The following is a 14,894-nucleotide window of genomic DNA, read 5'->3' on the forward strand; positions in this document are numbered from 1 at the left end:
GAGATGAGGGGATATAAGGAAGCAAAGAACAAGGAACACACACATGAAGATGGAAGAATTAAGGTGAAAAGGGAAGAGCAGGGCAACCACACAACTGCTTCTTACCTTATCGCTGGGCTCTAGTTTCTTCCCTCTGAGATACCATTCCACTGGGATATCCTCATAAGAGAGCTCGCAGTCAAAGGTGGCCGTTTCCCCTGCAGTCACCGTGACATCCTTCAGAGGCCTCAGAATACCAATGACCCGTGCTTTGCGAGAGGAAGGAAATAGCTTTGGATGACTCATTTTGTAATTCCAAAAGTATAAAAACAGATTTAGTTACTCATCTTCATGGTCGCTTTCTTCAAGGAGGAAAGAGCCACAGGACTGCCCACTGTTCTAATGTTCACGTGAACATGGGCCCTTGGTGCCGAGAAGGGGACAGCTGATGGCCAGAGAGTGCCTATCTGTAGGGGCCCTGTCGTTCTGATATACAAGGTCAGTGAGAAATTTGTGCTGCATCTGTTTCTCTGCCAGGCATCAAGTTCCACTTGCTACATAAGGTATGTGGCTCCAAAATAACTACAACTCTGATTGGGAGAGGACAAGGGGCCCCTCAATCCCATAGCCTGTCCAGTCCATAAACACTTCTGCACCTTCCAAAAATGTTAGCCTACTGCTCCCTGCCTCCCTTCTTGAGTCTGAAATGCTCACACAGCAAAAGTTTTCATTATGGTACTCTAGTTGTACAGCCACTTGAAGGATGTGGTCTTTCAGGGTTCTGAGTTAGAGTCTTATTTTCTGAATATCTGCCTTGAATGAGAGAATTACAAAGTTGGAGATTATGACTTAATTTTCTTTTGTTCAAATAGCAGGGTCAATGAAATTCCCAAAACTTGAGACTTTGAACCATGTATGTATGAGGATGTCAAAGAAATAAATACAAGAGAGTAAGTTACTGTATTTTAATTAATTTCTAATTAATTTAACTCACATTCATTTGCTACAAAAGCATACAGTTTATTTTCAGCAAAAAGACAGAAAACTTACGTTTTACTCGGAGGTGGGCACTAGATTTAACATTGGCGGCTTGGAAATCCACCCCACCGGTCTGGTCCAGGCGGCAGTTGTGCAAAATAAGGAAGTGCATTTTGCCTTCTTCCTTGATCTCACACTCCTGTTCCAAAAAAAGATAAAAGGTTTCATAGGAAGTCATCTTCTTTGCTATTTTTTCTGAGGACATAATATCTTAGTTAAAGGAATGGGGCACATAACTGGTAAGGAGACAATATCATTTTGAGTTTTGTGAAAGCTAATAACACTATTCATGAAAGCAATGTTTCTTTTAGCTGTTATCATTCTGAATCAAATAGCAGCTTCACAGAATATCTACAACCTTATACCTCTATGCTCAATCAAAAATCATGCAGGTGTGCCTGTCTGAGCCCATTCATAGACCCTGATCTGTCTTTTTGGCTTGAGGAATAATAAAGAACCTGATACCATGTTTGAAATGCTTGCATGCACTCTGAGTTTTCTCCTGTCCTTTCCTATTTCACACAGCTCCTGTGGGTGTTGACAAGTTCAGGAAGAGACTTACAGGTGTTTGGAGCAGTGCTTCTCCCTTGAGTTTCCAGTTGGCATGGATATCTTCTTCTGAGATTTCAGTTTCAAAGCGGGCCGTCTCAGTCTCTATCACCTCCACACTGTACAGGGGCCGCACCAGTTTAATTTCCCGATCTAGAAAAGCACAGGGTCAGCGTGTGTCATTAGCCTTTGGCAGAGATAACTCCAACCACTTCAAGAGTGAAACTCATGGCAATTTCCTTACCCTCAATGTCAAGCTTTCCTGAGGTCTTATCTGTTCCACAGTCACAGGTGTACTGTCCAATATCTGATTTCAAGGCTTTCTTTAGGATTAGCATGCGCTTCTTGCCATCTGCCTTAATAACAGCATTTTTAGATGGCTTTATTTCCTCCCCATCCTTAAACCATTTCACTGGTGCATCTGCTTTGCTAATCTCACACTGTAGAATCACTTCGTCTTTCTCTACACCGGTGTAATCTTGAAGCTTTCCGGTAAAGTATGGATCTCCCTCTGCAAGAAAAGTACAAGTGAAAAAGTTTTGTTAACCACCTAGGGCATCAATTCCTGGGATTTATATCCATCTATATTATTTGAAGTATTCTATTAACAGTAGTTCAAAAGACATGATGACATTTAGCTTCAAACATAACTGTGTTTTCATTATTCGGTTAAATTTTTAATTTCTTCACAACTGTATTATGCCTAGTTTACCTCCTGTAAGCTTTCAGATTCACATTATTAGTCTTTCTTCTATTAATTGTTTGCCTTTAATAGATTCTATATATATTAGACATTATATATAATCTGCTTGATATTAAGGGCCCAGACAAAACAGGGAACTTTATTAATGTAAGTTCTGTGTTTCTCAGGGACTTTAAGAACATTTTTCTGAAATAATTTTGATAAAGTGAGGCAAGAGGAAGTATTTACATTCCTGTTTTAAACATGACAGGGCTCAATAATTAACTGAGTTTCAATTCTGATTTGAACTGGCTATGTTGTGAGCCCAAGTCTTTATTACTTTAAAAGCCTCATATTTCTAGGTAAAAATATTTTAGAAATAAGCCTGATCACATATGTGATAGTTTCCTATGGACAGGGGTTGCTTTCTGCAATATAAACTTGAAAGAATTTTATGTAGTAGCTACTCGACAAATTGCTGAATTGAATGCAATAAAATTAAATTTAAAACCAAAGCACCTACCAAGCACAGTGAGTTTAGCTTCTGAACTTAATCCCATAGCTTCTACTTTAATCTGAGAGGTATCGTCAATAGAGAGGTCTCTGAATGTGATGGAATGAATTTTCCCTTCATCGTCCATTGAGACCAACTTGCTGGTGTGCAGGCGCTGGTCGTTCTTGAACCAGCGAACACGAATATTGTCATGGGACAGCTCCACAGTAAACACTGCACTTTCCCTCTCTTTGGCTGTTACATCCTTGAGGGGGGTGAGGAATTTGAGTCGGATTCCTATCAAGAAAAAAGAAAACTTATTAATTTCAGCCCTTAAAGGAAGATATATAAAAGCAAAAAAAAAAATCATTTAAAGATGGCCCATTTGATAAAAATATTTACCTTCAATGATCAGCTTGCCACTTGTGTGCTTATCTTCAGCTTCAAATATGTATTTTGCTTCATCTTCAAAAGCAGCGGATTTAATCACCATGGAATGCCTAGTGCCATCCTTTATAAGCTCAATTTTGTCATCACCTGCAATTTCCTGAGTTCCTTTCAGCCAACGGTATGTTTTGGGCTCCCTGGATACTTCACACTCAAACTTAGCCTCATCTTTCTCAAAGACTTTAACATCACTGAGAGGTGTGATGAAGATAAGTGGCAATTCTGAAAAAAAGAGGAGGGCGTGGATGAAGTCCATTCAATAGTGAAGCTTTCTGGGTCTCATAAGGAAGACTTGCAAAGAAAATACAAAAGCATGGCTGGCAGGCAGAGCGTACCTTTCACTTTCAGGTTGGCTGCAGATTTAGCATTGGCAGCTTGGAAGGAGACCTCCCCTGTCATATCCAGCTGGCAGTTATAAAGGACCAGAATATGCTTCTTCCCATCTTCAATGATTTCACATTCCTGTTTGGAGTGGAGTTGGAAGGAAAGAGAAAGAGGAACATCATTTTCATAACTGGTCATTTCTACAAATAATCAAGAGATTTCATACCAGAAATGCATCACCAATAACCAAAAAGCTCCCTCCCCCCTTCCCCGGGTGATCAGATCATCTTGACTTACAGGGGAAGCAGTTAAAGGCTCTCCCTTTAACTTCCACTGGCCGTGCACATCTGGTTCAGAAAGTTCGATTTCAAAGCGAGCTGTTTCACCCACGAACACTTCTACTCCATGCAGAGGTTTTTCCACTTTTATTAGTCGAGCTGAAATTATACAGAGTTGTGTTAGAATGACTGAACAAATAAACCACAGGTTCAGATAGGGTAAATTTATAAATCTGGAATGACTCACCCTCAACAGTGACATTTGCTTTTGTCTTATCTGTGCCACAGTCACACATGTATTCGCCTTTGTCTTTAAGTTCTGCCTTTTTGATTTTCAAGGTGCGGCGCAGCCCATCTGTCTTGATAGAGTATTTGGTTGAAGGTACAATCTCTTCACCATCTTTGAACCATTTCACTGGCACGTCTTTGCTCACTTCACACTTCAGAATAATCTCATCCTTCTCTACTCCAGTCTTGTCATGTAACTTCACAGTGAAGTAGGGATCGGCCTCTGTAAAAGGCATTCGGGGGACAATTAGAAGAACATGCAAATGAAAGGGGATTAAAGAGCAATAGCTTGTACAACATTTAACTGTCACCCACTCCCACCATGCACACTGGCACTCTGCTTAGAGTTGGTCACATTTACCTAAGACCTTCAGATTTGCTGTGGAGCTGAGGTCCTTAACCTGAGCTTTGATCTGGGATATATCATCCAGCGTCACCTCTCTCATTTCCAACTTGTGAGTTTTGCCCTCCGAGGAGATGAGCACAGTTCTGCTGTTATGGAGTTTGACATCATTTTTGAACCAGACGACATGCATTTTTTCATGAGAAAGTTCACAGACAAAAGTTGCTGTTTCACCTTCTTTTACTGTTTGATCTTCAAGAGGTGACATGAATTTCAGTCTTATACCTGCAATGCAAGGTAATGTGCTCAGAAACGCAATTTACCTTTAGAAATACCCCACTCTAATCTGCCTAGTAAAAAGGATCTGGGAGTTCCCTGGTGGCTCAGTGGGTTAAGGATCTGGTGTTGTCATTGCCCTGGCTTGGGTAGCTGCTGTGGTGTGGGTTTGATCCCTGGCCTGGGATCTTCTGCATGGTGCAGGCACGGCCAAAAGAAAGAAAGAAAGAGAGAAAGAAAACCATAAAAAAGAAAAGAATCTGTTTCCACATGGCATTCATTTAGTCATCCTTTCAAATGGAGCTATCCTCCATTAAAAAAAGTAAGAGACTTGTTTTGATGGCAATGTGAAAATAACGTCATGGGGCCGATGGTCATTTATAGCTATTAGAACTTGCTGTTATATCTTTAAAGCCAGATATTCATGTCTCCAACTATGGGATGCTCGAATCAGATCTCACCAGCTCTTACCTGTAACAAATAATCTTGCTGATGTCTTCTTGCCCTCCACTTCAGCAGTATAGACCCCTTCATCATCAAACTGAGAATTATTGATGACAAGAATGTGTTTCTTTCCATCAGCAATGATATCAAACTTGTCAGATGCCTTGATTATATCTGGTCCTTTAGACCATATAACATTGGCCTCTCGAGTGAGGACGCATTCAAATCGAGCCTGTCGCTTTTCTGGGACCGTGACATCCTTCAGGGGCACGGCAAAGTCAAGTTCGATTTCTGAAAATCAAACATCAAGAATGAGGTTTTTCAGAATTCAGGGGGATGCAAGATGAAGTGGAGCCCACTGCATAAGTTCTAAAGGTTCATACCTTTTACTGTCAGAATGGCAGTCGTAACTGCATTAAGTGCCTGGTAAAGAACTTCACCAGCTTGGTCAAGTTTGACTTTGTGCAAAGTCAAGAAGCGTTTTCCACCATCTGCCTTAATTTCACAAGTCTGAAAAATGATAGTAGTAAACATTTGAATGAGACAATGTTTCAAATACAGATTTCTATATAGAGTCATAAAAATACTACTACTAATAAAAATTATTGAAAAAATTATATGAAAGATTGTCTGAGCTTTCCACAAATAGTACATCAAATTTCTTCTCCTCAGAGTTCCCGTAGTGGCGCAGTGGTTAACGAATCTGACTAGGAACCATGGGGTTGCGGGTTCGGTCCCTGCCCTTGCTCAGTGGGTTAACGATCCGGCATTGCTGTGACCTGTGGTGTAGGTTGCAGACGTGGCTCGGATCCCGCGTTGCTGTGGCTCTGGCGTAGGCCGGTGGCTACAGCTCCGATTTGACCCCTAGGCTGGGAACCTCCATATGCCGCAGGAGCGGCCTAAGAAATAGCAAAAAGACAAAAAAAAAAAAAAAAAAAAAAAAAAATTCTTCTCCTCTTTGAATTTGAGAAGCCAGCAGTAACTCCATCATTATTGAACCAAATCTGAATGTCAAACCTCATTATAGAATGTAGTTGTTTTATATGACTAACACCTTAAAATAAGAAATTACTCACAGGCGAGGGTCTAAGAAGTTCTCCCTTCAGTTTCCATTGTCCGGGAACGTCTGCCTCTGAGATTTCTGCATCAAAGCTTGCACTTTCTTTCTCATAAATGGTAACATCCTCTATCGGTTTAAGCAATTCAACTTCACGGTCTATATTGGTAAAAGTTGAAATACCATAAAGTGTTAGACAGTCTAACAATGCTCTGTGTGTGTGTGTGTGTGTGTGTGTATTATTTTGCCTTAGGCAGACACAAAACTTATCTTTTAGAATAAAAGGTAAGATTTTTATACCTCCAAGTGTCAGCTTTGCAGGGTATCTTTTCCCTTCAATTTCCACTGCATATTCATCAATATCTTCTGGCACTGCATTCTTAATTTTGAGGTAGAGATGATTTCCATCTTTCAGTATCTCGGTCTTATCAGTTGGTTCCAAGGGGATTTCATCATATCCTTTGAACCACTTTATGTTTGGAGTATCCTTTGCTAAAATACAGGTGAAAACAGCTGTCCCCTTGGGTTTCACATGCTGATCTCGTATGGGTTTCACCAGCCAATCCCGAATGACTTCTGCATGAAAAATGAGGTCAGAAAAAACAATTATGATCTGAACAAGTAATATAAATAACTTGCTTTGTAAATTTCAAAAAATAGAAAAAAATTCTCAAAACCGGACATAATTATTCTGCTATGATATACTGACATTCTCCCCTCTTAAATAAAGTATAAGACTGTTGATATCCTGACACTAGCAAATAAAATTCTCTCTTCTTTTTTCTTAGTGTAATAATAAGTAGAACAAATTTTTCCCCAGTGGATTACTAACCTACTACTTTCACGCAGGATGAGCACTCCAGGTTGTTGGCATTTTCCACAGTAACTGTGTAGGTCCCAGCATCAGAGTCGTCTGCATCGTTGATGGTTAAGGCCCGCATCAAGCCAATGACGCCAGGCACAATCTTGCCAGGTTTCTCCACCACAATCTTCCCATCCTTTCTCCAGACCACATCACGCTCTTTGTTTAACTCACAGCTCAAGTACAATGGCTGTCCTTTGACCACCGTGACTTCCTCTTCAAGTGTTTTTACAAAACGCACAGGAAGTTCTGTGGAGAATTTCAGTATTAAGAATCTGCAGAGACTTTTCAATGTTTTCAGTGAAATAAAACTTGGAAGTAAGAGATTTTGTCTAAAGGACAATAAGAGTTGCTACTGAGGTTTACTGTGTTAAGGTTTAATGTGGACCTGATTCAGAAGACTGGAGATTACCTTCAACAATAAGTTTAGCTGTGGAGGTCTTTTCCTTATTTCCCAGACGTAGGACACAGGTGTATTCGCCCGCATCAGAAAGCTGAACATCAATGATATGCAGCTTTCTGTCTTTACCATCAGCGATGAATCTGTGCTTTGGACTCTCACGGATATTGCTACCATCCTTCATCCAGCTTGTAATTGCAGTGGAGGGGGAGACCAAGCACTCAAAGATTGCAGAAGAGCCAACCGACTCTGCTTCCGTCAGGACAATGTCTTGGATTTCTTTCACGAACTTCAGTGGCACAGCCTTTAGCTGGTAGGTGAACGGGGCTTCATCAGGCGGTTTCTCTCCACCACTTCCAGGTCTTAACTTTTTCCTTTCAGCCTCTATTGGTGAAGGAGTCTTTTTGGCTACACCTAATACAAGATACAATTAAACATTGCATTGGCATTTCTCTAAGGGCCAGAAAGTGCATATGTGGCTGCCTGCTGCTAAAACCAGTAGTAGAGCAACTAGGAGATAAGAAAAGAAAATTAAAAGACTAGGCAAATGAAAGGTCAACTGAATTTCCTTTCTTTCAGACAGGAAAATAAGATGGTCTAAGGAATCCATGAATAATGAATGCTCTTCATTTTCTCAAGTTTTAAAGCCAAATATATAATGTCCAGATTAACATCTAATTATTTTGTCATGTATATACATCAAGTATATGAAGAACAAAAATAGAAACTTCTGTGGTTCATCATGCTAAAGTATATGTTTTATACACACACACACACACACACGCACACACCACACACACACATATATATATTACCCACTTGAATAATATTAGAGGTGTATTAGTTGCAATATCAGAAGACATACTAGTTTTAGCAGACTCAATTAGGAATATAAAGATTGTTGGAAATTTTGAATCCCCCCCGCCCTTGAATATAAAGTTTCCCTTAAATATAATGGTTCCCAGAGTGAAAGATTACAGTTCAAGTACAGGGAGATAAATCTTACCTTTGATGGGACCTTTTGGCTTGGCAGCCTCCTCTTTAGGTGCTTTGGCTTCTGCAATAAAAAGGAAACTTGGCATTTAAACAATTTTCAGACGTATTTCATGCTTAGTAGTAAAGCATACATGGGTGAGCCAGTCTTTATTATAAATATTAATGTATACATAAAAATTGGATTTATTTATACGGCTCCTAGGGAGAATATTTTGATATTTCCAAGAAGGCATATTCTGAGAATGATGTGACCAAGCTAAACTGCTAGTATATTTAGACTAAGAAATTTTTTTCAGCAAGTGTCTTTATTCTTCTCCCATTTCTGGAAGGCTTACTCCTGTCTTGTGAGTGACATGTAGTTTCTGTTTATGTATGTGCTGGTGACAGGAACCAAGGAAATACATTTTTGTCAACAAGAATCAATGTAGGCAAAAGGGAAATGACCCACAAGTTACCAAGAGCCTTTCTTTATGAAGCTGGGCAGACAAATCCAGAGAAATAGAAGCAGTGTACATGCTACAAATAAATGTATGCACTCCTTTGAAGATTTCCCTTAATTAGCAGAACCAAGATAGTTCCTACACTTAAAGAGATTAGTTCCATCAACATAGGGGCAGGATAACTGTAGAACCAATTTTGTATGTCAGGCTCTGGGCACCTGAGAAAAGCTGTATTTTTACCCATACTCAATTAGCTCACTGGTGGTTATTGTCTTTTTGTGAACTAATAAAAGGTATCACATTGAAATCATAAAAGGTTAAAAGTAAGAATAATGCCCAAATCATAAATGTCAGTGACAAAATTTATATAAATATTAAAATATTAAATAAAATATTAAAATTAAACTACAAAAGAACATAATATATTATCTTATGTCATTAAACACAATAAAAACCCAAATATTTCTATAGAAATTTGTCCCAAACACTGTGCTAAGTGTTTTGCATATATTTAATCATTATAACAATCCTAGTAGACAGATATTAATTATTATTTTGATTCTATAATCTAGGAAATTAAAATTTAAAGAGATGAAGGAAGTAGCCAGAGCTCAAATAGTTGGGATGTATAATTATCAGTGATCAATACACATCAAATCATTTTTGGTTTTAAGATTATTACCTAGTGATGAGCTACTAATAGTTTATGTACAACTAATAAGAAATTTTGTACGTGCGGTAGCTATGTCACTTAGTACATTTAAAAAATTATTATTGATCTATATAATAGTTCTTATGTAGATAATAGTCTTACATAGATTAGATTTAAAGAACTATGCAGACCTCTTTCTTTTTATTGTGGTAAAATATACATAGCATAAAATTCACTATTTAACCACTTTCAGGTGTATAATTCAGTTTCATCTAAGCACATTCACAATATTATGCAACCATCAATACTATCCATTTCTCGAACTTTTTCATTATCCCAAGTGCAATCTTTTTAAAAAACAAGAAATGATTCTTACAGGGCGCATGGGAAATTTGAATCTCCATGGGGTTCCTGTATGTATACCCTTAGGGGTATCTGTTTATTAGTTTTCATCAGGGTTGAACGTATTCATTACTTAATCTCAAAGGCATATAAAGAAGTGGTGTTTTGTAGGAATGTACATTCCAATCAAAATAAAATGTGCACTGGTGGGTGAGAGATTAGGTTGGTAAAGGATATCAGATGAAGAAAATGTAACCAAGAGTTTCTGAACTCCCACAATTGAAATGATGCCTATGTTTCAACAAAAAGAGGGCTTGAGTTTTAGTGAAGTTTTTATTAAGCTACCAAAACAAATAAACAAAAAGAAAACTACAGAATAAATACCTGCTTTCTTTCCAACTACTGGCACCGTCACTGGGGCAGCGATGGGGGCTGGTGGGGGCTCCACAGGAGGTGGTTTGATTACTTTAACTTCTGTAGAAAGATGTCCTTGCATTAATATAGCCATTTGTCATTTCCCAAAACCTTATTTGAGGGCTTTGTCTTCTGACATAACTTTAAAATCTCCTAATAACCAGTTTTATCGAGAACAATGTATTCTAACTACAATAAAATCTATATACAATAGTCTATTTGAATATATTTAACATTATTAAAATACAACAGTATATAATATATTGCAACATTAGAAATCTGATGCATGTGGACTTTTACTCTGTTTTTCATATTAACTATATATGATTTGTATGAAACATGAAGGAATATGCTGTTGATACTGAGGATAAGCTTGCCTACCTGGTTCAGGCTTTGGTTTTGGTTCAGGTCCAGGGAGAGGTATTGCTGGCTTAATTTCAGGCACTAAAACAATGCACAGCAATAAGTAGGTGATCACAGTGTTTTTGAAGTTTTTCACAATGTCAAAAAAAAAAAAAGGGGGCAGATTTAACATATCTTAGAAGATATTAGAATTTATACACATATAGTCACCAAATCAAATATTTGATCCAAGTTTATTTTGCATTTTAAACAAAATACTTGGAAAACACAGTAAGGTAATTTTACTGTATTTATCTTATTGCCCTTAAATACAGTTTTCTTGGTGTTTAAAACTTAGTGATTCATTTAACAAATGGTAGGCCTGAGGCAATTGCACATGAGAGTGAAATGGTAAAGAAAATTAAGCTGGATGAGATGAGCAGATCAAGGTATGTGTCCAAATCTTAATGTCAGTCTAATGATATTTTAGGTGACACATATTTGCTCTTTCAGAGACAACTAAGTAATAAAGTGCCAGGAAGGTGTACCTTTTGTTGGTTCAGGAACTTTCCTTTCCCTTTTGGGAACAGCAGCTGGAGGTGCTTCAACCTCTTCAACAGCTTTTGGAGGTGGTTCTGGCACTTTAAGATAATAAGATTATTTTCTATGTTATTTTAGAATTTCAAATCCTTAGAAATCAACAGTAATAATAAGATCAAACCCTTTTTCAAAAGCTCTGTTGATGGCTTAAACAAAACCCTTATATTCTATCAATTAACTTCCATTTTCTCTTCTTGACTCTGCTTCAGTTTATTTTTCTTTTATTTCACCCACTTGCCTCCCAACCCCATCAGCTCTCCCTTTCTAAATCACTTCTGAAATAGTTCCAAATACACTCTTTGGGAATAGGCTAATGGTAAAAATTAGCCCACTTAAAAGCCCCCAAATTTTATGAAACATTTCTGACACCCTCCCATGAAGTTATTTTGCAGCCGACTTCGTTATTTCACAACCATTCTTACTGGAAAACTTAGGTGGTATAATAATAATAGTAATAATGATGATGATGAAATGCAGGGAAATGCATGAATGGATTTGAGAACTACTATGAAGATATTTAAACAGAAAGCAGACAATGGAAAACATAGACTATGTCACAGATGAAATATGAAGCTACATTTACATTTAACTCCATTTATGTTTACAAGATAAACCTTTTGTTAACTGTCCATTTCATCAAAAGATAATTTCACAAATTGTTACTGAGATTCCTACCTGCAGGTTTTTTAATTTTTTCTAGTTTTTTAGGTTCTACTTTAGGTTCTTCTTCTTCAGGTCTCTTTCTTAGAACTTAAAAGACAAAAAGGTTTATATGTAAACCAAGACAAACTAATGAAGATGTTGAATAAGCTTGACAAATGCAAATAATGTACAAAGCAAGGAAAATGAAAAGCATGCAACCTAGTGCACTGGAAACTGACATTTACACTAAAAATGCTTTTTTAAAAAAGATAAAAAGGTTGTTTACGTTAATTCGAATAGTACTCAGTTACTTTATATCTGTGTAGATAGACTGTTCAGAGACAAATCTGTGGCAGAAGTGATCCAGACACAAAACGAATAATTTGAGTAGCAGCAATTCAATGTTATGATTTAATGAGAAGTATTTAAATAAGTATAAAGTTTACTTAGGTGGAGCTAGCCAAAGAAATGTAGCCTAGAAATAAGAATTAAATGTGAAGAAAATGTTAAGACTTGATTCTTCATTTGAATATCTTGCTTTTAATTTTTTAATATTTTATTAGTAGAAAGAAATGTTCAGTTTTTAGAAAATGTTATTTATTAGTTAGTTGTGGTGATCCTGTGTCACACTTTAAAACTTAATGGTGAGTTTAGACTTATATAGTTTGGCTCAATTTAGAGTATTTAATAGGTTTAGTGTTTTTTAACTACATAATTTGATTATGAAAATGGCAGTTATGGCCATTGTTATTAGTTTAGAATGTTATCAATTTAGTCATGTCTATTAATGTTATAAAGATACCGCGAATGCTTACAAAATTTCCACTTTCATTTTAAAAAGATATGGAAATGTGATCACATTCTTGATTTTCAATGCAATACAAATGAATTTGATAAGTTAGGAATCTAATTAAAAGAAAACCAAATGATGGAAACATTTTGTAAGCTTTCAAGTCTTTTTTTTTTCTTTTTGTATATTTGAAGGTGATGTAATAGTTAAAAAATACTATACCGCTTTTGAGAACAACTTCTTCCTTTGGTTCGGGTTTAGGTTCAGGAAGTAATTTGCGAACTTTCTTTTCACCTCCCGGCACTTAAAAGAATATGATTTTAAATTTTGAACTGAATTCACATAAAAAAGTAAATTTCAACAAGAAAACTACCTCTTTTTAAAACTAGTTAACTATAATGCATTAAGTAATAGTTTTTGTTCCATATGAATATCAATTTTAAAGCAAATAATACATTTCAAATTATGTCCTCTGCAAACATCCATATAACCTTGTCATGAAATTCAGTTGCATTAACTGCAGGCAAATATATTCATTCATCTTGAGTGTAGAAGATGTTATTCTATATTGACTTTATGAATCTTTGATCGAATACAGGGTTCTGGACAACGTCTTTGCCCCAATCTGCAATTGCAGACTGTCCAAATCTACCCTAGTATCTGACTGTTAATTACAGTAGGTGTCAGTGATGTCACTCAGTCTTTTCTACTGATGAGATAAGAAAGTCAAAGGATCTGGATTATGAACTTGATTTTGGGAAAGGGTGTATCTCATTTTCTTGAGAAGCATCCTTTCTTAATGTCCCCAAGTTTTGAAATAATACTAACCTACAACTATAGAACCATAGAATTTGAAAGCTGGTATTGGAGATTATTTTTAATGAATAAGAACATGTTCTTGAATTTAGACTAAAAGGGACCCAGGGAATTCCAAATAAATTCTCTCATGCACCTTCAGTGACTACTGGGCATGGCAGATGATGTTTTCCTATGGAGCAGCCTCCTATTATACTATAGCTCTCATAGATTTAAGTGGGGAAAAAAAGAAACAGCCCCTGAATACTAAACCACTTTACCTCTCTACTGATGTCAATTAATATCTAATTTAAGGAACTATTTATTTGTATCATGTAACATTATATTTGTTCACGCATATACAAACTAAATTCTTAGTTCTATAAAATTTTCTATTCGATACTTTAAACACAACATTGCAATTCAGGAATAGTTCTGTTTTCTGTGATAAAGATAACCATGCCTAACCTTACTTCAGATTGTAAACATACAGAAGGCAAGCATGTAAATATTTCATTTTAAACAATGATTTTTACTATTAAGTAAAATTTCACAGTTAAGCATTAATTTTATTAATCCATGATAAAGTGTGCTGATCTTTAATACTATTTTAGAGTTACCAATATTCATTTTTTTTTTTTTTGGCCATGCCTGCAGTATGAAAAAGTTCCCAGGCCTGGGATCAAACCCACACCACAGCAGTGACCCAAGCCACAGCAGTGACAACACCAGATCCTTAACCTGCTGGGCTACTAGGGAACTCCCGAGTTACCAATATTCTTAATGTAAACTATTTTCATTGATCAAACTGGAGAGACACCTATGCATTTAATTAACATAGGTTGGGATGCCATAATATACATTACTTATCTAATGGATATAGTAAAAATATAACTTTGCATTTTTTTTCCATATTCTTATTTTATTTTTAAGATCTTACTGACATTTGAGGCTCAGGTGCAGAACACAGCATTGTGGTGATTTTTTAAAGTCATTATATCTCATTATATGCCATTTTAATATTTGAGTGACTGTAATAATCCTTTACAAGTTAACACCCATAGTTAACATTATTTTATAATCTCCATTTTATAAATCAGGAAATGTATATTTAGATGAATGATTTTTCCAGGATTCCAGAGTGAATCAAGAAAAGATTAGACTTCTGAGTCTAGATGTGTTGATTACTTAAACAGAAAACCTATACTCACTATACCTACTACAAAATTAACAATTTTATTTTTAATGTTTTCTTGAACTTTATCACTCATGGTTTTCATGGTCTGTATTTGGAAAGGGAAAAATGTTGTTAATGAGAAAGAAGTTTTGAAAAAAAAAATGACCTGTAGTGATAGTGAAATTTCCCTACAACATGAGATCTGTACTCCTGAAAGAAGAATGTCTTGGAGAGAAGAAAGTGA

General features: G+C 36.5%; 1 protein-coding gene across 1 annotated transcript in view; it reads right to left on the reverse strand.

The window, feature by feature from the left end:
- Positions 1-14,894, reverse strand: part of TTN (titin) — a 274,368-nt gene that overhangs the window by 102,464 nt on the left and 157,010 nt on the right. Inside the window, 22 exon segments of the mRNA XM_021075901.1 lie at positions 106-248; positions 1,030-1,156; positions 1,580-1,719; positions 1,811-2,077; positions 2,772-3,038; positions 3,144-3,410; positions 3,524-3,650; positions 3,810-3,949; positions 4,038-4,301; positions 4,440-4,706; positions 5,169-5,432; positions 5,525-5,651; positions 6,218-6,357; positions 6,499-6,774; positions 7,031-7,309; positions 7,473-7,874; positions 8,467-8,517; positions 10,275-10,364; positions 10,686-10,748; positions 11,195-11,287; positions 11,922-11,996; positions 12,901-12,981. Coding sequence (XP_020931560.1) covers positions 106-248; positions 1,030-1,156; positions 1,580-1,719; positions 1,811-2,077; positions 2,772-3,038; positions 3,144-3,410; positions 3,524-3,650; positions 3,810-3,949; positions 4,038-4,301; positions 4,440-4,706; positions 5,169-5,432; positions 5,525-5,651; positions 6,218-6,357; positions 6,499-6,774; positions 7,031-7,309; positions 7,473-7,874; positions 8,467-8,517; positions 10,275-10,364; positions 10,686-10,748; positions 11,195-11,287; positions 11,922-11,996; positions 12,901-12,981 — 3,950 coding nt within the window.

Source organism: Sus scrofa, chromosome 15, assembly GCF_000003025.6.
Source record: "Sus scrofa isolate TJ Tabasco breed Duroc chromosome 15, Sscrofa11.1, whole genome shotgun sequence".
Lineage (NCBI taxonomy): Eukaryota > Metazoa > Chordata > Mammalia > Artiodactyla > Suidae > Sus > Sus scrofa.